The following is a 24,335-nucleotide window of genomic DNA, read 5'->3' as shown; positions in this document are numbered from 1 at the left end:
GCTCAAAGTCACTAATCATCCAAGAGATGCAAATCAAAACAACGAGTTACCATCTCACACCTGTGAGAATGGCTATCATCAGCAAATCAACAAACAACAAGTGCTGGCGTGAATATGGAGAAAAAGGAACCCTCATGCACTGCTGGTGGGAATGCAGACTGGTGCAGCCACTGTGGAAAACAGTATGGAGTTTCCTCAAAAAATTAAAAATGGAGCTCCCATTTGACCCAGTGATCCCACTCTAGGAATATATCCCAAGAAATCAGAAACACCAATCAGAAAAGATATGTGCACCCCTATGTTCATAGCAGCACAATTTACAATAGCTAAGACTTGGAAACAGCCTAAGTGCCCCCATCAGCAGATGAGTGGATTAAAAACTGTGGCACATCTACACAATGGAATTCTATGCTGCAGTAAAAAAGAAGGAACTCTTACCATTTGCAACAGCATGGATGGACTTGGAGAGCATTATGCTAAGAGAAATAAGCCAGTCAGAGAAAGAGAAACATCATATGATCTCACTCATTTGTGAAATATAATGAACAACATAAACTGATGAACAAAAAGAGAGCCAGAGTCATAGAAGCATTGAAAAGACTGTCCAACCTAAGAGGGAAGCCAGGGAGGGGGATGGGATAAAAGATCAACTGAAGGATTTGTATGCATGCATATGAGCGGAAACAATGGACACAGACAGTAGGGTGGGTGAGGGCATGTGCTGAGGGATGGGAGAGGCTGGGGAGGGGTCAATGGGTGAAAAAGGGAACTTATGTAATACCTTAAACAATAAAGAATTTAAATATTAAAAAGTATATTAATAAAACTTCATCAAAATTAAGAACTGCTTTTAGAAAGATACTGTTAGCAGAAGTTCTTAATTTTCATGAAGTTTTGTTTATATACTTTTTAAAATTTAAATTATTTAATGTTTAAAGTATTACATAAGTTTCTTTTTTCACCCATTGACCTCTCCCCAGCCTCTCCCTCCCCCAGCATATGCCCTCACCCCCTATTATCTGTTTGTATATGTTATTTCTTTTGTTTAATGAGATATAACTCAATAAAATATTTATTGAATAAAAAATAAATTTGAAATAAAAAAGAAAGATACTGTTAAAGAGAATAAAAGGACAAACTATAGACCAGAAGAAAATAATTGCAAACAACCTATATGATAAAGGACTTACCACCCAAAATACATAAAGATTCTCAAAACTCAGTTAGAAACAACCCATTTCAAGAAATGGGCCAAAGATTTGAACAGACATTTTTTAAAGAGAATATATAGATGTCAAATAAGTGCATGAAGAGATGACTGACATCATTAATCTTCAGGGTAATAAAATTCCAAATGATAACAAGTACACACTTATGAGATGTCCAAAATTAAAACAAGACTGATCATACCAAGTGTTGACAAAGATGTGGAGCAACTGAAACTCTCATATGCTGCTGGTGGGAATGTAAAAATTATATAACCACTTTGGAAAAGTTTAAGTGTCTTTAAAATAAGTTAAAACATATACCTACTATATAACCCAATCATGGTTGGGGAGAAAGAGGAATGAATAAGCAGAGCATGAAGGACTTTTAGGACAGTGAAACTACTCTGTATGAGACTACAATGGTAGATATGTGTCATTATACATTTATCCAAACCCATAGAATGTACAACACCAACTATAAACCCTAATGTAAACTACGAAAGAAAACTAAAATAAAAACATACAATCCAGTCATTATACTCTAGGTATTTAAACATGAAAACTGAAAATATATGTCCATACAATCATTTGTATGTTAATGTTTTAGCAGTTTTATTAGTAATATCCAAAAACTGCAAACACAAACATCCATCAAGTGAATGAATAAACAAATCATGGTGTATCCATAAAGAGGAATACTCAAAACAATAAAATGAATAAAGTATAGGTACATGTAACAATATGGATGAATTTCAAAATAATTCTGCTGAGATAAATAAGTCAGACAAAAAATACATACTATAGAATTCCATTTATATAATATCCTAAAACATTTAAACCAAACAGTGACAGAAAGCAGATTCAGTAGGGGTGGGACAGGATGGAAACTTGACAAAGGGGTACAAAAAAACTCTTGGGGTGATGGAGAAGCTAATTATTTTGATTGTGATGATGGTTTCAGGGGTATATACAAATGTCAAAATTTATGAAAGTGTATGCTTTAATATATGCAGTTTGTTGTATGTAATTTATACCACCATAAAACTGTTTTAAACATAAATAAATTAAACACTACTCCCAGAGGTACTTTGGTAGCTTCTGTAGCCAAAGACCTAGGTGTGGCCTTATATGCTTCATCCAGTTATTTAAATTGATCTTGTGCCTAAGAGAATAATAAGTAGCACATTGAGATAATCTAAATGACACAGGCAGATAGAAAATACGATTAATTGGCATATCCACTAAATGCTATGCAATGAAACAAACAGAACAGATAACATTTAATATTTCTATAGGAAAAAGAAACAAATTGATTTTTCTTAGTTTTGTTTCAAGAAAACATGTAAAGATTTACAAACAGATACCTCTTTGGATAATCTTGTGAAGACATCTCCTCCTCTGAGAAAATCCAGTATTAAATACAGCTTCCCTTCAGTCTGAAAGGCTAATTTAAAAATAGAATATAGTAATATAACAATATTAAAGGCTTAAAAAGCTTAGTATACTTTTAAGTTTAGAATTTTATCATTGAACACTATATACCAATTAAGCATTTACTCACATGGTCCATTATTGGATCACATTATTTCAAAATTAAACCTGGTGTTGAAATAACTATAAAACCCTTCCAAGAACATAATCAATCTTGCATGTGGCTTCACACAGAAACTTCTACTACCCTCATTTTCCTGATTTTTGAACATCATGTTATACTACTATTGTCTGAAGTCTGCATCCCCACCTATTGAAAATCTAATTCTTTCAAGCTTAACCAAAATGCCACCTCTTTCCTCTATTAAGCTTTCACTGTCTATGTCTGGTCATTCACTTGATCCTCGGAAACCATGGTGAAAGAAACACCACCAATAAGAGGAACACAAAGTCAGAACACCCAGCACATGCATCATAAAGACACAGAACTTCAAGTTACAAGATGACAAAGACATTAATGCCACTTGAACTAAAGTTTATGGTGTATTATTGATGCAGTTTAGTGAAAATGGCTACTAAAGTTAAAAATAAGGCGAATGATCTGATTTGACTTACTGAATCCAGCACAACCTTTATCTGAAATCTCCTTGCTAATATAGCTAGTGATAAATTTTTTATACTACTACTTAGTAAGTTAGTAAAGACATGGTACTTATGAAAAGTTAATCTTATTTACTGAAGAGTACAGAATGGCATACAGTTCCCATATAGTTCTGCCAGTATATTCTAATATTAATCTATGTGTTTTTCTTACTAATCAACACTTCAGATTTATTTTGGTCACTATCTTCTAAAAGAGCCAATGTCAATTCTTAAAAAGCCAAACTCCCTTCACCTTAAAAAAAAATTAAGTCTATGGTCCACTCCTTTTCCCCCTCTAGGGTATAAGATTGGTATAAACCCAGTGTAACAGTGTATTGCTTTATTGGGGGGAGACAACATGATGAAGAACAAAATCAATTAAAGGAATAGAAGCTCAGGAGGCAATAATGTTAAAATAGTAATACACAAAATGGTTAATTGCAATCACTTTGTTAAGAGGACTTAACTCATGGAAGACAAACTTTAATTGCTATTGCAAAAAAAATCTGTAGGAAGTAGAAATTGGTGTCAACAACATTAATAGAGAATATGTTCTAGAAATTGGAGGTAACTAGATGTAATAACCTGGCAGCAATTTAATAGAGCAGCCCCGCTTATTGGGCTGAGGCCAACACCTAAGGAAGATAAAAGCATTGTCTGTAGGGAATTTTGTAAAGATAACTAGAGAAATATTACACTGTGTATAAACCAAATTGAATTGTCACAAGTGTTGTAAAGTCTCATATAGTAAGTTTTTTTCTACATGCACTTCAATTTCACAGTAAGAGCATCATAGAATAAGAATACCTAAACACAGAAGAGAGCATTCATGTAAGATATCTAACTCCTTTATATAATAATGCATACAACTTAAAATAATTACATCTAGGGCTTTCTACATATTACATACCATAATGCAATTTGACAATAAATGGATGATTTACTTCCACCAGTATATCCCTCTCCATCTTTGTGCGAACTCTGTCTCGAACTAAAAATTACAGAAGGTTAGAATATATTACTATTGTATATAATTTCCATAGACATTCCATCAAACAAAATGTAAAAACATAAAATGTAACTTTATACATTCCTAAATTTGCAGTCTATATATGCCTAAACAGTAAATACCATATATTTACTGAATAAAATAAAATAAAATAAAATTTATTTTATTTCAGAAAGCAAATAAATTCAGTTTACATCTCAAGGTGGGTTAAAGTGACATAAACAGGTATTTGACTTATATACATTTTTTATGTATTAGTCCTTAATTTTTCAAATGAGTTTATTGATTAAAACTGAGCATGGTGCTTTCTGATCAGAGCCTAGAAGATGGTGTACATAAGTGTATGCAGGCAGTTGTGCATTCTCAATATGTAATAGCAACACAGATGGAACAGAAAACAAATAAAAGAATATAGCCTAATACAATAAGTTCTTTTTATTAAATGTGTCACTTGTTATGCCATTAAATTTTTATCATGGTATACTCTCACTAAATTAAGACATATACAAATATCAACCTTAGAAATATCAATTACAGCTAAAAAAAATACTGAATCATTACTAAATTTAAAAAAACTAAGACAAAAAAGTCAAGAACCATATGATTTCAATCATAGGTGGGATAGAAAACTGAAATTAACTCATTAACAAATGAGAAATACAAAGAAACAAAAATGCATAGACATAGACAACAGTATGTTAGCTACCAGAGGGAAGGTGGGTAGGGAAGTAGTAAAGGGAAATGGGGTCAAATACATGGTGACTGAAGAAAATCTGATTTTGGGTGGTGGGCACACAATGCAATATGAAGATGATGTATCATAGAAATGTATACTTGAAACCTATATAATTTTATTAACCAATGTCACCCCATTAAGTTTAATTAAAAAATGAAAAAGAAAACTAAATCTACTCAACTTATACAAGCAATACACAGAATATTTCTTAAAATGAGATTTCCCAAATTCTATTTAAATAAGCTTTCTAATTTCCTACCTTTCAAAGAAGCTTTTTTTAACACCTTCATTGCATAGAGTTGCCCAGCATCAGGGCCAGTCTTCTTTCTAACAAGAAAAACCTAATAGGGGAATAAAAAATAGTAAAATTAACTTTCAAGCAATTTTTGCTATACATACACATTGGCACACGCATATGTCCTTGCATTTTTTATTTCATAAAGGTAACGTTCCTATAAATTATATGCTCTTAATACTTTCTCACTTTCATTCATTTAGTAAATCACACTCTCATACACACTACTGTGAAAAGAAAATTTAAAAATATATGATATGGTCATGGACTTTTTTATGTAAAAGACAGCAAAAATAACAAAACAATTTGAGCTAATGGAGGTCCTTTTAAGACCCAAGATCCTTTTTGTTACCTTAATAAAGAGCAACCTATGTGATGACTATTAATTTGATACCTTCATTTCTACTTCCTTATTGGTCCATTTTAGAAGTTACTAGGAATTTTAATTTTTAATAAGAAATCAGGTGCAATTCTTATCTGTGTGCCCAGTAAAAGAATCATGATGGCAAATTACCTCAATAAACAAATGAAAGTTAAACTCTTTAAAGTTGCCAATCAAGCTTAAATAATATATCACATTTTTAAACTAATATTATGACTCATTAAAAACTAAATTTTAAAAGCCAGCTATAAAGATAAATGTAAAGAGATTTCAGTTTTATGTGTTATTAGTAAAATGCAGTTTTAAAAAATAATTAGCAAAACCTTTTCAATGCTTCAACCATCTCCAACTCTAGCATGTTCTATTTAAGTGTTGCTTAAATTGTTTTTTTTTAATATATTTTATTGATTTTTTACAGAGAGGAAGGAAGAGGGATAGAGAGCTAGAAACATCGATGAGAGAGAAACACCAATCAGCTGCCTCCTGCACACCCCCAACTGGGGATGTGCCCGCAACCAAGGTACATGCCCTTGACCGGAATCGAACCCGGGACCTTTCAGTCCGCAGGCCGACGCTCTATCCACTGAGCCAAACCGGTTTCGGCAAGTGTTGCTTAAATTGAAAATGTGATCAAGTAACTAATCTACACTAATAAAAGAGAAACATGCAAATTGACCATCCTCCCACTATGCCCACCAGCCAATAAGGAGCGAGTATGCAAATTAACCCAACAAAGATGGCAGCAGCCATGGAGCTGGAGTGAGCAGGAGGCTTGGGTTGCCCTCAGCGACGGAGGAAGCCAAGCTTCCAGCCAGCCCTGGCCTCCGCTCAAGGAGGGGCTGGAGAAAAAGAAAAAAAAATGGAGGGCCTGGGAGCCCGGGTCACTGGGGGGTGTGGCCAGCCTGAAAATGGCCCTCAGCCCCTTACCCAGGTTGGCCAGGCACCCCAGCAGGGACCCCCACCATGAAGGGGGTGTGGCCAGCCTGAAAACAGCCCTCAGCCCCTCATCCAGGCTGGCCATGCCCCCATGGAGTAAGAGTCCCCGCTGGGGGGCCTGGCCATCCTGCAAACAGCCATCAGCCCCTCACCCAAGCTGTCCAGGCACCCCAGTGGGGACCCTCAACATGAAGGGGCTGTGGCCAGCCTGAAAATGGCCCTCAGCCCCTGATCCAGGTTGGCCACATCCCCCACAGTGAGGACCCTCACCCCATGGGGGCATGGCCAGCCTACAAACCACCACATGCCCCTCACCCAGGCTGCCCCATGCCCCAAGGGAACCCCACCCTGATCCAGGATACCCTTCAGGGCAAACCAGCCGGCCCCCACCCATGCACCAGGCCTCCATCTATACTAATAAAAGAGTAATATGCTAATTAGACTAAGAGACCTTCCAGGAGACCTTCTGGATGTTCTTCTGGACAAAGCCATGGTGGCAGGGCCAAAGTAGAGGCGGTTAGAGGCCACGAGGGGAGGGCAGTTGTGGGTGATCAGGCTAGTAGGGGGCCTATGGGGGTGATCATGCCGGCAGGGGGGGGGGGGCAGTTAGGGGCAAGCAGACCAGCAGTGGGGCCAGTTGGAGGCAAGCAGACCATCAGTGGGGGTCAGTTGGGGGTGATCAGGACAGCGGGGGGGGGCAGTTTGGAGTGAGCAGGCCAGCAGGGGGCAGTTAAGAGCGAGCAGGCTAGTAATGAGGGAAGATGGGGGTGAGCAGGCCATCAGGGGAGGAAGTTGGGGGTGAGCACACTGGCATGGGGGGCAGTTGGGGATGATTAGGCTTGTGGGGGGGCATTTGGGGGCAAGCAGGCTGGCAGCGGGGGGCAGTTGTGGGCGAGCAGGCTGGCAGGCAGAGTGGTTAGGGGCAATCAGGCAGGCAGGCAGGTGAGCGGTTAGAAGCTAGTAGTCCCGGATTGCGAGAGGCATGTCCGACTGCCGGTTTAGGCCCAATCCCTGCAAACCGGCATAGGACATCCTTCGAGGGGTCCCAGATTGGAGAAGGTGCAGGCTAGGCTCAGGGACAACCCACCCTCCTGTTCACAAATTTCATGCACCAGGCAACTAGTTTGTAGACATAAAATTGCAGATGGGAGAACTGTTGAGTAATTTTTGTCTTGCCTATTTCCCAAGATTCAGCTCAAAACCTTTTATTGCAGATCTTTTATTTGTAATTATATATCAGCCAACTCAGGATTGAGGGGAGGTTTTTTACTTCATGGAATTTCCGCTTTCTTCTATCCTGAAAGCAAGGCTTTATTTCAGACCCAAACTCAAGGACCATTTAAGGTTTAGCACTTCCACAGTCATGTAGGGTAATGCTGCTCATAATTTCTGTGTAGATAAATAAGTATTTTTTCCCTTTCTTCCAACCCACTGTGGATCATACTTTTATTAAATATATACAAAACTTAAATGTCATACAAAATATAATCCCTTTTTAAACTAATAGATTCCACACATAAAATTACTCTATTAAATTTCTGTAAAAGTTTCTAAATGCTTACTCTCAGATTTTTAACATGTCACACAGTGAACCAGTAACAAACAGTTCATACCACATTGGAGGAGACTATTCAAGAGAATCCACAAGCTAACAATGGGTTAGTTTTTTGCAACATAAAACTATCTTTGTACTAAAAAGAGTTTAGGAGTTTAACCAAATAAAAAATTTTGCATATCCCCCATAAATATTTTTTGTATGCAAAGAGCTAACAAATTAAAACTGCTACCATCTCTTACTTCCTTGTCTAAAATCTAGTCTGAACTCCAACACGATTTCCCCTAAGCAACAGAGAACCCTGAGAAAGTGTGTATCTTGCCATAGAAGATTATGGTGGCTTCATTCCATGGAGTTATTTTTACTGGATTTAATCTTGAAAATTATATTCTTAAAAGTCCATAATTTTTACTGATAAAAATGGTAATCATTTGAGCAAAGAGTGTTAAATTTAGCATACATATAGTCTGCCTTCAGTAATTTTTATAAAATAGAAGCAATAAAAATTAATTTCCTATAAATGAACAGTGCTAAGTCTCACTTTTTCATTGCAAAATAATATCATTCAACCTGGGTTAGACAGAAGGCACACACGAACTACATTATCATGGTGTTCTCAATGTCATATAACGCTTATTGATCAAGTTCAAGAAGCTCAGACCCCAGATGCATATTTTCTCATCTGTTTCTTTTTTCCCCAAGTTTGCAGTTGTTGGGAAACACATATAATTTTATATTATTAGTATATCTGATTAAAGGGGCAGGCTTTATCAATTTTTAAGCAGTAAGTTAAAGGATTACCATCACACACACACACACAAACACGCACACGCACACGCACACACACACACGCACACGCACACACACACACACACCTTCAAAGCTAAGCAAATGGTATTAACCCTAATAACCAGACCCAAAGTTTTCACTCAATTTTACTGACAGGGGCAAATAAATGAAGATAACCAAACAGTTCCCTTTTTTTCTAATCAATATCATGTAACCAAGAGGATGAAAACATATGATTCTTCCCTAACATGTTTGGTTCAGTGGATAGAACGTCGGACTGTGGACTGAAAGGTCCCAGGTTCGATTCAGGTCAAGAGCATGTACCTTGGTTGTGGGCACATCCTCAGTAGGAGGTGTTCAGGAAGCAGCTGATTAGATGTTTCTCTCTCATCAATGTTCCTAACTCTCTATCCCTCTCCCTTCCTCTCTGTAAAAAATCAATAAAATATATATTTTTTAAAAAGAAAACATATGATTCCACCACAAGTGGAACTATCTTTAACAAATTCTTCCAGGAAAGCAGTTCTCAATTTTTTGTTCTCTGGAATCCTTAACAGTGTTAAAAATTATTGAAGACGTCAAATTGATTTTGTTTTTGTGAGTTATATCCTACCTAATAATAGACAAATATGCAAATTGACCGTACCTTCGCTATGCCCGCGATTGGCCAGGAGGCGCGAGGGGGCGGGACTCGGGGTGGCCAGGGTGGCCGATTGGGCCGGCGGGATGCTGAGCTCGCGTCGCCAGCAGCGGCTGGAACTCAGCGTCTGTGCCATGGCTGTGGTGCTGCACAGAAGGGGCCTCTGGGGCAGCGAGCTCACATCCCACCGCGGACCATCAAAAGCAGGGGAGCTGGGTGCCTGTCTGCTCAGGCACCAGGCCTTTCAGAAGCCTCCGGCGGGGTGGAGGCTTCTGAAAGGCCTGGTGCACCAGTGGACAGGAACCCAGCTCCCCCGCGATCAAAACCAAAAGCGTGGGAGCTGGGTGCCTGTCCGCTCAGGCACCAGACCTTTCAGAATCCTTCGCCACGCTGGAGGCTTCTGAAAGGCCTGGTGCACCAGTGGACAGGCACCCAGCTCCCCCGTGATCGAAAGCAAAAGCGTGTAGGGGACCCTACACGTGCATGATTCAATCATGCACTGGGCCTCTAGTCTATTGATGTTTGTCATATTGAAAATTAAAACAGAATAGTAATTACTGATTGATTCATTAAGGATAATAAATCTGTTACATGTGAATATAAATATTTTTATAAAAGATAACTATATTTTTCAAAAAACTGAAAAAGTGACACTGATTTACATTTTCTTTTTTTTCTGATTTACATTTTCACAAGTCTCTAATATCAGGCTTAGCAGAAGACAAGTTGGGTTATCATATCTGCTTCTACATTCAATCTGTTGCAATTGAGTTGTTTTGCTTGAAGTATAACAAGAAAAATCAGACCTCACACAGATATGTACTATTATTTGGAAAAGGGAATATTTTAATAGCCTGTTCATATAGCTTTGGTTATTTTTCCTTGATATGAAACAATAATTTGACAAGTGGCAGTTCCTTAAAGATTAGTTGCAATGGAGAATCTGAAGCCATATCAAATTAATGTCCATATTCTGTTATGTAATAATGCACTGGTCTACCTTACACTTTAAATGGAGTCTGTACTCATGCCTAATTTGAAAATATCATGTGAGTTTTGCAGATCTTCCAAATGTTGAGAGCAGTAATCTCATCAGAAAAATATATTTTGAGTATTAAGAAGATATCAAGCTTATGATAGCAAATAAAATTTTTCTACAATTCTAATTTATTGCTTCGAAGCTCAAAAATTTTTGTCAGTTGTTTTCCATGAAATACAGGCTTACTACATTTCATTTTTGATAAATCACTAGCAGATGCCCAATTTTAAGGAATAATAGTTTGTTCATCATTCTTTCAAGTAAAATTGTTTCATTTTAAAAAGTAGCTAGTTCAGCTCAAAACTTAAAAAAAAAAATCACACAAGTGCTCTCTTGACACAACCATCATCTTTTGGTATGCAGCTAAGTAGTGTATGTGTACTTCTCATTTCATCACACAATATTAAAAAGAGGTGTACTCAATGATTGATATTTAATAAATTTAATGATTGCTAACACCTCACCAAAGTCATTCCTAAGTAAAACTTGCATGTTTTTTAAAGCTGAAAGTGTATGAAGAATACAATGAATACTGACAGTTTGGTGTCACTGCTTTATTGTGTCAAGGTGGAAGAAGTTTTACAAATAATATCTCAGTATTATTATAAAACTATAGGCCCGATGCACAAAATTCATGCAAGAGTAGGCCTTTGCAGCCCGGCTGCCTTGGCCCTCGCAGCCCTGGCTTCATCCTGAAGGTCGTCTGGAAGGACGTCAGGAAGGGTGTCCGAACGGTCATTCTGCTGTTTGGTCTTTCAGTCAATTTGCATATTATGTTTTTATAATTATAGATACTTTTGCCCTGAGAACATCTGAAGGCATATTACAGATACCCAGTGGTATACAGATGACACAGCACCACTTTTCTAGAACACATCCTTTAGTAGGATTGAAAAGAATGAAGTATAGAAGGCAAAAAGAGACAGTGAAGGAAGAATGAAAAAGATAGCTCAGACTTTCAAGAAGACACATGTATAAAACAACTATTTTTTCCCCTAGCTCTTCTAACACTCACTAGTATCCCAATATGGCATATAATAGAAGCCATCATTCACAGCCTAGAGAAGTAACTTCTTATTTGTTCATCACCTGATTTGTTCGTTGCAGGTCTTATGGTGAGGTTCCTAGCAAAAAAAAAAACTTGTCACTCAGCTCTCTTCCCAATAATCAACTACAGAAGTTGGTACAGCTTCAAATTATTGAATCCAAAATATATATCTATACTGATCAGAGGGGTTTATTTTCATTCATCCTTATCCAATTATTATAGACTGTCCAAAAAACCAATAAGTGAGTGAGTTACTCCAATATTTTTTTTCTCTTGGTGATAGGGACTTTTATACTTTCCATTAAGAATTAATTAGTGTTTGATACAGAGAATTAAAAAATTACCCAGATTTAACATTGATTAAAGACGGCAAATATGTATTTTTTTAAAACTAGTTTTGGATAGTTAATCAATTACTTAAGAAAACAAGGGTTTAATCTCAAAAATTCATTTTGAGTCCTATAGTAAAAGCTTTATTACCATAAAAGCAAAAAAAATTATAATCCACAGATATTAAAATGTATGCTTTGTATATATATACTCTGGCAAGTAAAGGCTAGTCTGAAAGTTTCAAACATGTATTCATGTGCATAATTTGATTGTTTTAAAATAATTAATGTAAATTATTTGTTATACTACATTTCAATCCATACATTAATGTTAACTAATAGCACTATAGTTGGTGTGTTTAGTACAGAATTTTATATTCATATTTCACAATGATAATGTGTGCTTCTTTAAAGTACAACTGTAAAACTGACTATACTAAGGTTTTCCCCTATTAAATGGACTATAAAGATATTTAATGTTTCAAGGCTTTGTATAGTCTAAAATTCCTTTTCTTGCATTTAACAATGACATTTTGCATAAAATCTTAAATAAGGCTGCATCCCAAAATTTTTTGGAATTGCTCCCACACTTTTCTGATTCATAGCCTTGGCCAAATTCCTAAATAGGTTCAGCATATAACAAGTCACACCCACATAATGCCTACACAAATGATGCAATACTGACAAGAAAATATGTTCACATGCTACGAAGAAAAAAATAAGCTACTTCCTTAATATTTCTTTGATTGATGAACTGCATAAATATCACTATTCTGTATTTTTAATATTAGGGATTTTAAAAAGGCTTCTATGATATTCTTGTTAAAGCAAAATTTCTGCACAGACAGAGCTGAGTGTTTCCTGAATTTCATTGAGTACTTGTCAGCATGCTGCTATATTTAATGTGAAGATGCTATTGAAGACATTCATTATGTTATACTGCATTGTCTTTTACAAAGGCCATGAGAAAAACTTCTCTGGTCTGTTTGATCTGTTTCTACATTGAAGATACTGTCAAATAATCATATAATTAAATGTATCAGTTTCTTTATAATGGCTGGCAGAAAATTTAAATATTCATTTTTGTCCCACTTCTAGAAGATGCATAGGCCCTTTATGCCATGCGTTTATGAACAACAGAACACATTCCTGGCTTCACCTAAGATCTCCTGCTCTACTTTTTTGGATTCCATCATCTTCTCCACTTATTTTAATTTTATGTTTTTTTCCATTCATCTATGAAATTGTTAAATGCTTTCTAGAACAAAGCTGTATATAAATACACATATAAATAAACATATACATCAAATGAAAAAAGCAATATAGTATAATGACTTGAAATGTTTGCCTGGTATGATTTTATTTAAATTGATATTTAAGCACTTATACAATCAGGATATGAAAGAACTTTATCTCTGTTTTCTAAAATTAATATAAAAATATAATGCAAAATAATTAAATGAATATTGTATTTTTTTAAAAATTTAAAATAAAGCTGTGCAAAATGAACATACCTACTCTACAGGTCAATTCTATAAACAACCCCCAGACACACACACACACACACACATTCTATTAAAAGCTCTTTCTAGATTTACTCTTGCCAGAACAACTATTCAAGTCCTATTTCCTTATCTTCACATATCTCTTGTACCAATTCACTGCTAAACTATAACACAGCTTAATTTGTCCTTTTTGTGTCCTGGACATGTTTCTCTATATTTTAAATGTTATAGCAATACCACATAAATATTGGGATATTTTAAGACAATTAATGTCTATTTTATATTCACTAATACTGCTTTTGCAACTCTTGGGCACACACTGGATGTTCAATAAGTGTCTTTCTTTTAAAATGTTTCAGAGTATGATAAATCACCACTGCTCAATGGCTTTACTTATCTTCTTTGAAATTAAATCTCAGACACTTTGAAATTAGTAGTTTCTCATTATCTTTCTCCCTTAAATTGTTGTTGTTGTTGTTTTCCTAAAGGGTGTTACTGCATGTATGCAATGATTTTCATGTATTAGATGCTAGGTGCACAAAATTCAGGAACCAGACCTACATATTTCTTTTCCAAAAATCATATGCCATAGAGTATTCAATAAACAATTTTAGAGGTTGGGCAAGATGGCGGCGGAGGTGAAAGGCTGATCTGTTGCCTCGCATGGCAGTTTCGGAAATACAACTGAAACATGGACTGGTGAGGGAGGCGATGGCTGCTCGCGTCTCCCCAGACCGGGCGGCTGCTCCTCTCAGTCAGCACCACAGCCGGGGCCATGGGCTCGTGGGCGCCGCGGCAGCTGCTGTGGCGGTGGCCGCGGACTCGGCGCAGCGGCTCTTGGTGAAGGAAGAGACCATCTTTCTGCAGGAGGGGCTCATCCGCGCCACCGACCTGGCCGAGCTGCCCAGGGAGATCCTTGGGGCCCCGGAGGCCGCCAGCACCGATTTGGAGGATTCTTAGGATTTCCCATCTTACATTCAAGTCCTTTAGCCATTTTGGCGGAGGAGAACCAGGAAGGCGGCAAAGTTAAACAAATGAACTGCGAACTGCGCCGCGCACGGCAATTTCAGGGGCACGACTGGAGGACAGAGCGTCTGCCACCCAGAACTACAGGAGAGATGGCTGAATGGTAGATTTACAGCTAAGAGGGAAGAGGGAACCAGCGAAATCGGAGGGGATGAGGTGCGGAGGCGCGTGGGTCGGGCTGGTGGTGGGGGAAGGTACGCGCGGCTTTTGTTCCAACCCTAGGGGAGATTAGCTCCCCATCACCCTGAAACCCAGCTTCTGGGGACTCGCAGGAGACCCAGACGCCTGCGGGGAGAGGCGGGACTCTTGCGGAGGTGCGCCCAGCAATCAGTGTTTGCTGCGCTGGAGTGCGGAACGAGGGGGCTTAGAAACGTGGAAGGCAGAAGGAGCAGACTTGCAGCCATTGCGTTCGCCACGCCATGGCCTGTTGGCGCCCTGAGACCCCGCCTCGCCCTGAGACCCGCCCCGCCCTGAGACCCCGCCCCGCCCCCCGCCCCGCCCTGGGACCCGCCCCGCACGTTTTGAAGACCCGCCCCGCAAGTCTTGCAGGCACACCTGCGCTCCAAGCAACGGCTTGTGCATGTGGGTGGCCTGCCCTCTGGCAGCTTGACCAGATGAACTGCGGTTCTAGTCGGACTGCTCCAGGGCCACTCAGACAGGAGGAGGAAACTACAGTTTTTGCTGTAATCCCTGCTGAGTGCTTCAGGCAGTAGCTGACCTACACTCCATTGGAGACCCAGAAACGAGGGCATCTAGTGGTCTGTGTGAGATGACACCAGATTTCAACCACGCGCATAAGGGACACATTCAAAAGGCAGATTCAGTGAGCGCCAAAGCCTTGTGGCACCAAGATCCGGCCCATAAACGTGTCTCCTGCACAGCAACTCTTCCTTTATAGACAAAGAGGGCCCTCACGGCCAATTGGCCTGGAGGACAATTCCTCCCAGTGACACCAACAACAATCAAGACTTAACTATACAAAGGAGAACCAAGATGGAGGCATAGGGCGGAAGCCTGATCGTTGCCTACCACAACAACTTTGAGACTACGACAGGAGAGCAGAGCAGACACCATCCAGAACCACCAGAGGGCTGGCTGAGCGGATGCTCTACAACTAGAATAAAAGAAGGGTATGCGGGATGATGCTGATGCCGGTGACCCAAAGACCACACTTTAAGAACTACGGCTCAGGTGACACAATGGCGGCCTGGACCGTGCTCGGCACAGTTCCCTCGGTGGTCTCCGGCTGAGGGGATGGCTCCACTGGCTGCCGAGCACGGTCAGACGAGCCCCTGGGAGACATGGGGTGGGAGACTCCGCGCTTGCTGACCTCCGAGTCCTTCAAGAATCTCAATGCCCCGGAAGCGGCCAGGTGTGAACGCTCGGCGACCGGCCACCGCTGCAGACCCAAGGGCTGACGCAGCGACACCGGACCAGCCCGCCGCCGTGCACCGGGCACACCGGAGCTTCGCCGAGCCTGCCGCCCAACGAGTTCTGCGGCAGCCGTCCTGGAGCTCTGGGAAAATGACCGAAGGAATTGCTGAGAGGGAATTGACCAACAGGAATTGGGATCAAGAAGACGAAACCCCGCTGGGACCCGGGTGCGGGCGAGGTTGCGCGCCTCTGGGCTCGGGTGTGGTCACACGCCTCTGGGTCTAGGTGAGGCCTCTCGTCCCTGGGTCTGGTTGAGGCCACGTGCCCCTGGGTCCAAGTGAAGTCGGATTCCGGGTCCGGGTGAGGCCATGTGCCCCTGGGTCCGGGTGAAGCTGGATGCCAGGTCCGGGTGAGGCCATGTGCCCCTGGACCCGGATAACGCTGGGTCCCATACCTGGGTGAGGCCACGCGCCCCTGGGTCTGAGAGAGGCCACGCGCCCCTGGGTCCGGGTGAGGCCATGTGTCCCTGGATCCGGGTGAGGCCTCGCGCACCTAGGCCTGGGTGAGGCCACGTGCCCCTGGGTCTGGGAGAGGCCACGCGCCCCCGGGTCCGGGTGAGGCCATGTGTCCCTGGATCCGGGTGAGGCCACGCGCCCCTGGGTCCGGGTGAGGCCATGTGTCCCTGGATCCGGGTGAGGCTGGGTCCCGGGTCCGGGTGAGGCCACGTGCCCCTGGGTCTGGGAGAGGCCACGCGCCCCCGGGTCCGGGTGAGGCCATGTGTCCCTGGATCCGGGTGAGGCTGGGTCCCGGGTCCGGGTGAGGCCACATGCCCCTGGGTCTGGGAGAGGCCACGCGCCCCCGGGTCCGGGTGAGGCCATGTGTCCCTGGATCCGGGTGAGGCTGGGTCCCAGGTCCGGGTGAGGCCTCGCACACCTAGGTCCGGGTGAGGCCACGCGCCCCTGGGTCTGGGAGAGGCCATGCGCCCCCGGGTCCGGGTGAGGCCATGTGTCCCTGGATCCGGGTGAGGCCTCGCGCACCTAGGCCCGGGTGAGGCCTCGTGCCCCTGGGTCTGGGAGAGGCCACGCGCCCCTGGGTCCGGGTGAGGCCATGTGTCCCTGGTCCGGGTGAGGCTGGGTCCCGGGTCCGGGTGAGGCCTCACACACCTAGGTCCGGGTGAGGCCACGTGCCCCTGGGTCCGGGTGAGGCCATGTGTCCCTGGATCCAGGTGAGGCTGGGTCCCAGGTCCGGGTGAGGCCTCACGCACCCAGGTCCGGGTGAGGCCACGCGCCCCTGGTCTGGGAGAGGCCACGCGCCCCTGGGTCCGGGTGAGGCCATGTGTCCCTGGATCCGGGTGAGGCCTCGCGCACCTAGGCCCGGGTGAGGCCACGTGCCCCTGGGTATGGGAGAGGCCACGCGTCCCCGGGTCCGGGTGAGGCCATGTGTCCCTGGATCCGGGAGAGGATGGGTCCCAGGTCCGGGTGAGGCCACGTGCCCCTGGGTCTGGGAGAGGCCACGCGCCACCGGGTCGGGGTGAGGCCATGTGTCCCTGGATCCGGGTGAGGCCTCGCGCACCTAGGTTCGGGTGAGGCCATGCGCCCCTGGGTCTGGGAGAGGCCACGCATCCCTGGGTCCAGGTGAGGCCATGTGTCCCTGGATCCGGGTGAGGCCTCGCGCACCTAGGCCCGGGTGAGGCCACGTGCCCCTGGGTCTGGGAGAGGCCACGCGCCCCCGGGTCCGGGTGAGGCCATGTGTCCCTGGATCCGGGTGAGGCCACGTGCCCCTGGGTACGGATGAAGCCGGATCCTGGGTCCGGGTGAGGCCGTGTGCCCCTGGATCCATCTGGGTGAGGCTGGGTCCTGGGCCCGGGTGAGGCCACGCGCCCCTTGGGTCTGGGTGAGGCCACGTGCCCCTTAGTCCGGGTGAAGCCGTGCCCCTGGGTCCGGCCGAGACCAAACCAGAGGGAGTCGGACCTCCGTTACCACCATTTGTCCACCATCCAGAGCAGAGGGGTCAGTGCTGACATGTACACATAAGGAACTGGTGGACATTGAAATTGGGTCTCAAAAGAACTGTTGGTCCAGAAAGAAACTCACTACAGACTGATTCATTTGCCTATCAGCATAACTATTATTGCTCGTCTCACATTCAGTTCTTATAAGTATATCTCTAGTGACATATGATCTCGCTCATCTAGGGGAAATGATGAACAACATAGACTGAGGAACAAGAACAGAACCAGAAACAAGGAGGCATCAATTGGACTATCGGGCCTCAGAGGGAGGATAGGGGAGGTTGGGAGGAGGGGGGAGAGATCAACCAAAGGACTTGTGTGCATGCATATGAGCCTATCCAACGGTTAAGTTCAACAGGGGGTTGGGGCATCCGTGGGGAGGGGTGTGGGATGGGAATGGGGGGATGAGGACAAATATGTGACACCTTAATCAATAAAGAAATTAAAAATAATAATAATAAAAAAAAACAATTTTAGTAGTGAGTTTCACAGATAATCTTTCTCAATTTTGCTTTCTTTCTTAAAATTAAAATCCTTGAAAGGAAGAAATTTGACATAATTCACATATCCCTCAGTACCTACCCTTGCTATACTTTACACACATACTGCTTTAGCAGATGATAGATGAATTCATGCATTTATACATGAATTGATACATACATTCTGACTTCTATGAATGAGCTAAGGAATATAGATTAAATCAGCAGTTGAGAGCAAGCTGTGATCATGTTAGCTTGTAAATAGGAAAACGTCAACTTTTTTTTTTTTTTTGAAAAATCAATCTACCTTGATTTAGGCAGTTAATAAATACCACGATATATCTTGCCCTAGAAAAATGAGTGAGCCCAGGGCAATTGACAACCGTGATTATATAGAGAAGTATAAATAAATGGAACTAAAAGTACAACAGAAATAAAATTAGTAAAATTAGGAAGTTATCTTTGTCTACATCCTTTGACAAATCTAGAAAAGGCACAGTTAACAGATTTCTAGCTATGTGTACACTTTTTTGCTGAATGTTTAGAAGAGAAGCAAATGTGGAAAACAGCATTCATTACCTTTCCAAAGGATCCCTGACCAAGAACCTTGAGCAACTCAAACTGTGCAGGGTCTGCTTTCTCATATCCTTCCTTAACATGATGAATAATAGGAATTTCTTTAACTCCTTCATCCTGTAAAAAGAAAATCCAAATAATATTCATAATTCATATCCAGTTGCAACATGTTATGATAAGCTTAGAGTCAGGGAACATACCAGAAATAATGTAATACCCAACTCTTTCAATCTAGCATAGAGTTTTACGGGCTACTGGTATCCCCATTTCCCTGTTTTCTAAAACAGAGCTTCACCACTACCACCAGCCCCATTATATAATTTAATGTAAATAAAAGCATATACCTGTTCTTGTGCCAGTACAAGGCTTCTTTGAGTACAGTGGTTTTGTAGTATAACTTGATATCTGTGGTATTGTGATCCCTCCAACTTTGTTCTTCTTTCTCGAGATTGCTGTGGCTATTCAGGGTCTTTTTTATTCCATATAAATTTTTGGAATATTTGTTCTAGGTCTGTGAAATAAGCTGTTGGTATTTTGATAAGGATTGTATTGAATCTATATATATTTTTTGGTAATATGGCCATTTTAATGTTGTTGATTCTACCAATCCATGTACACAGTATATTCTTCCACTTGCATATATCTTCTTCTATCTCTTTTTTCAACATCCTGTATTTTTCCGAATACAGGTCTTTTGCCTCCTTGGTTAAATTTATTCCTAAGTATCTTAATTTTTTTGTTGCAATAGTAAATTGGGTTATTTGTTTAGTTTTCCTTTCTGAGAGTTCATTATTGATGTATAAAATTGCCATAGATTTCTGGGACAATAGGGTGGTGGAGGCCTGGGCGGGGAAGGGGGGGAGGGCAATGGGAGAAAAGGGGGTCGTATGTAATACTTTCAACAATAAATATTTAATTTTTAAAAAGCATATAAAATCTATGCTTCAACTTTCCCTTCCATCTAAGTACAAGGAAAATATAAACAACAAAGTGTCCTAAGACTCTCACCATGAGGTGGATGCAAAGAAAGTCAAGAGATAAATATGTTTTTGTAAACTGTAGAGCATGGCAAATAAATGTGAAACTCCAGCTTCTCTTGAATAGTATTTCACTACACCCTTTTAATTAGTCAGTGATATATCAATATTTAAATGTATAACTAGTCGCATCATTAAAATAGAAACTGGCATAGACACACAATCTGCAAAGCCCAAATAAATGTTTCCAGGCCATAACCCTACTTTTATTAAAATGTTATATATAGCCCTAGCTGGTTTGGCTCAGTGGATAGAGCTTTAGCCTGTGGACTGAAGGGTCCCAGGTTTGATTCCGGTCAAGGGCACATGCCTGGGTTGTGGGCTCCATCCCCAGTAGGGGGCATGCAGGAGGCAGCTGATCAATGATTCTCTCTCATCATTGATGTTTCTATCTCTCTCTCCCTCTCCTTTCGTCTCTGAAATCAATAAAATATATTTAAAAAATAAAATGTTATATATGTTATATGCCAGATTTCCTAACACTTAGATAAGGCAGAAAGGAAACTACCCAGAGAGTGTTTCTTCTCTTTGATGTAGGACTTGACTCAGCTGTTAAGACTACACTCAAGTGAGCTACAATGTTAGTCCATAGAGAGACACAGTAGCTAGAATGAAAAAATAAATCCTCAGATGTATTACATATCACAAAATAAGAGCTGAGATATATTATCCCACCTTCTCACTGTATAAAGGAGAAAACTGAGATTTAGAGTTTAAGGTCACATGACTAATTTATCACAATGCCTACAATGTCTCAATAGCTTTCCATTACAGGGTTGGGGCAAAAGTAGGTTAACATTTGTCCATATGGAAAGTAATACAATAATAATAAATAATAATACAAGAATAAACTCTGTGTTTCACATACTCACAGCTGTAAAACTACTTTTGCACAACACTGTACCATGTTTTTAATAGAAGTTATTGGGATATCAGTATGGATAGACCTGGAGATACTATGCTAAGTGAAATAAGCAAGGAAGAGAAAGACAAATACCATATGATTTCAGTTATATGTGGAATCTAATGAACAAAATAAACCAATAAAATAAAAGGAGACTCATAGATACAGAGATCAGACAGCTGTCAGAGGGAATGGGGTTGGGGAGCTAGGTGAAATAAGCGAAGAGATTAGGCAAGAAAAAACATATATATATATATATATATATATATATATATATATATGCCTAATATGCTAAGTGTCCGACTGGGTGGTCAACTGAGCAGTTGCTATGATGTTCACTGACCACCAGGAGGCAGATGCTCTGACCAGTAGGTTAGCTTGCTGCTGGGGTCTGGCCGATCGGGACTGGGTGAGACAAGGCCAGACATGCCCTGGAGCCCCCCCCACGGTCCTTCCCTGGAGACTGGCCCTATTGGGACTGGGCATGATGGCCCTGATCGGCCCCAATCGCCAGCCAGGTAGAGGAACCCCACCTGTGCATGAATTCATGCACTGGAGGGGGGCGTCCCTCAGCCCGGCCTGCCCCCTATCACAGTCTGGGAGCCCTCAGGGGCAGGAGGCAACCCAGCGATCAGGGGAAGGCAACACCCCATCACACCTCTGCTTTTGCTACTGCTGGCAGCACAAACCTCGGCTGGCCATGGTTACCTGAGCCTTGGGCAGCCCTGGGCAGCTGGGTAGCCGCCATCCGAGGCTTGCCTGCGCCTCAGGCAGGCCCTGGGCAGCTGGGGAGCTGAGGGGACTGGGGGACTCAGGAGGCAGGTGCGTGGAGTGGCAGGGCCTGCCTACAGGCCTGGCATTGCCATGTACCTGCTGCCCCGGAAGGGCCGAGGGGACTAGGTGCCATCATCTTGTGGCTGTGGGTGTCGCAATCTTTGAGGGCGGGACAGTCAATTAGCATATTCTTCCTTATTGGTTGTGGGTGCCACCATCTTTCAGGGTAGGGAAGTCAATTAGCATATTCCCTCCCTTATTGGCTGTGGGTGCCGCCATCTTTGCGACAGCATGAGGGTCAATTAGCATATTCTGCCTTTATTAAAAAGGACCCTATATAACAATAGTTAAAAGACACTATTGTCTGTGTCTATATAACACATAGACACAGACAATAGTGTGGTGATAGTCATGGGGTGGGGAGTAGGTAGAGTTGGGCAAAGGGCGAGCAAATGGGGTCAGAAAGAAACTTAGTTTGGGGCAATGGGTGCAGATGCAGTGTGCAGATGATGTTTTATTTACTTGTATATTTGAAACCTGTATGTTTTTGTGAAGCAATATTATCAATCTGTACTATATTAATGTGGCCATGATGGCAAGAATGTTATCAATAAATTTACCCTTTAATTAATGGACAAACCAATAGGGGCTCTGGTCAAATTGAGCAAGAGCTTAGTCTCAAGTAAGCTATGTTTCAAAACAGCTAAAATTACTTGTATCACATAGGTAGACAAACATTCACTCTCTCAAGAGGGGCATCTAGGCAGAGAAATTTTAGCTTTAAGGTATTAGGAACCAGTCAAAAATGAAAAATAACCTCCAAAATGATGACTCTGGATGTTTTTCATATATCAAAATAGCATTTCACTGGCCCTTTTAAGTTGCTAGGAGAGTGATTTTCCCCTTTTGAATAGGTCTTTTTTTTTTTTTAAGTCAAGAATCTATTTTGATCTCACCTTTTATTTCTTCTTTGACCCAAGCAATTTTTTAGTAGCATGGTCTATAATCTCCACATATTTTGGGGTTTTTACTTCCTTTTTGCCATTGATTTCTAATGTTAAAGCATTGTGTTTTGCCAAAACCGGTTTGGCTCAGTGGATAGAGCGTCGGCCTGCGGACTGAAGGGTCCCAGGTTCGATTCCGGTCAAGGGCATGTACCTTGGTTGCGGGCACATCCCCAGTTTCCGGAAACAAATCAGTTTCACTAATAGAGAGATGTTGACAGGAAGCCAGGAAGGCTGGTCAACAACCTTAATTGCTCTAACCACTCACCTTTTAGTTGTTTACACTGTTAGCTGAAGCAGCCTCCACCTTTGTTTTTCCCATGTAAATTTCTGTTTATCCTGGCTAAGATGTTTTCCCCAAAGCCTCAATAAAAGGGATGGCAGGGCCAGAGCAGGGAGTAGTTCTCCCACTAGAGTTGGACTACCGCCTGGCCCCCCATTTCGCCAAATTGAATTTCTTCAAGTCTCCTTTGATTTGTGTGCGGCCCTTCTCCAGAACTCGAACGCTGAACCAGAACCCTGGACCACGCGGGACGTGGAAAGGGATTTCTACGCCCAGTGGGGGGTGTGCAGGAGGCAGCTGATCGATGTTTCTCTCTCATCGATGTTTCTAACACTCTATCCCTCTCTCTTCCTCTCTGTAAAAAATCAATAAAATATATTTTAAAAAGCATTGTGTTTTGAGAATATGCTTGTTATGATTTCTATCTTCTTAAGTTTGTTGAGACTAGTTTAGTGACCCAATATATGGTCTAACCTTGAGAGTGTTCCATGTGCACTGGAGAAGAATGTATCATCTGATGTTCTGGGATGAAAGGCTCTGTAAATGTCAATTATGTCCACTTGGACTAATGTGTCATTTAAGTCCAATATTTCTTTATTGATTTTCTGTTTGGATGGTCTATCTAGAGCTGTCAATGGGGTATGTAGATTCCCAATTATGACTGTGTTTTTGTCTGATTATCCCTTTAGTTCTGTGAGTAGTTGCTTTATACATATAGGTGCTCCATGGTTGGATGCATATATATTAAGAAGTATTAATATATCATTACAAAATATCCATCTTTGTTTCTTGCTATATTTGTTATTTTGAAATCTGTTTTATGAGATATGAGTATGGCTACACATGCTTTTCTGTGGATACCATTTGCTTGTAGAATCATTTTCTACCCTTTGACTTTAAGACTAACTTAGTTTTTTTCAGCTTGGATGTGTTTCCCAAAGGCAGCATATGGTTTGGTTTGGTTTTTTGATCCAATCTGTTACTCTGTGCCTTTTTATTGGTGAACTTAGTCCATTTACATTTAGGGTAATTATTGATGTACTAGAGGCCTGGTGCATGAAATTCTTGCACTGGGAGGGGTTCCCTCAGTCAGGCCTGCACCCTTTCACAGTCCAGGAGCCCTCAGGGGATGTCCGACTGACCACTTAGGCCTGCTCTCTGAAGGACATCCTTAGTGCTCCTGCCACTGCCACCACTGCTGCACTTGCCAGGCTTTTGGCTGAGCAGGGCTTCCCCTGTGGGAGTGCACTGACCACCAGGGGGACAAAAGAGACACATGTCAAGAATGCCTTCTAAAATTATAAGCATAGGACTTAAAATAAC

At 41.8% G+C, this 24,335-nt stretch overlaps 1 protein-coding gene across 1 annotated transcript in view; it reads right to left on the bottom strand.

The window, feature by feature from the left end:
- Positions 1 to 24,335, bottom strand: part of RPS6KA6 (ribosomal protein S6 kinase A6) — a 213,425-nt gene that overhangs the window by 130,244 nt on the left and 58,846 nt on the right. Inside the window, exons 3-6 of the mRNA XM_054721015.1 lie at positions 19,014 to 19,127; positions 5,286 to 5,367; positions 4,192 to 4,272; positions 2,573 to 2,652 (exon numbers count right to left, since the gene is read on the bottom strand). Of these exons, the coding sequence (XP_054576990.1) occupies positions 2,573 to 2,652; positions 4,192 to 4,272; positions 5,286 to 5,367; positions 19,014 to 19,127 (357 nt within the window). The remainder of the gene's footprint in view (positions 1 to 2,572; positions 2,653 to 4,191; positions 4,273 to 5,285; positions 5,368 to 19,013; positions 19,128 to 24,335) is intronic.

The sequence above is a fragment of the Eptesicus fuscus genome, chromosome 1 (assembly GCF_027574615.1).
Source record: "Eptesicus fuscus isolate TK198812 chromosome 1, DD_ASM_mEF_20220401, whole genome shotgun sequence".
Lineage (NCBI taxonomy): Eukaryota > Metazoa > Chordata > Mammalia > Chiroptera > Vespertilionidae > Eptesicus > Eptesicus fuscus.
This window is presented reverse-complemented; position numbering and strand designations above follow the sequence as displayed.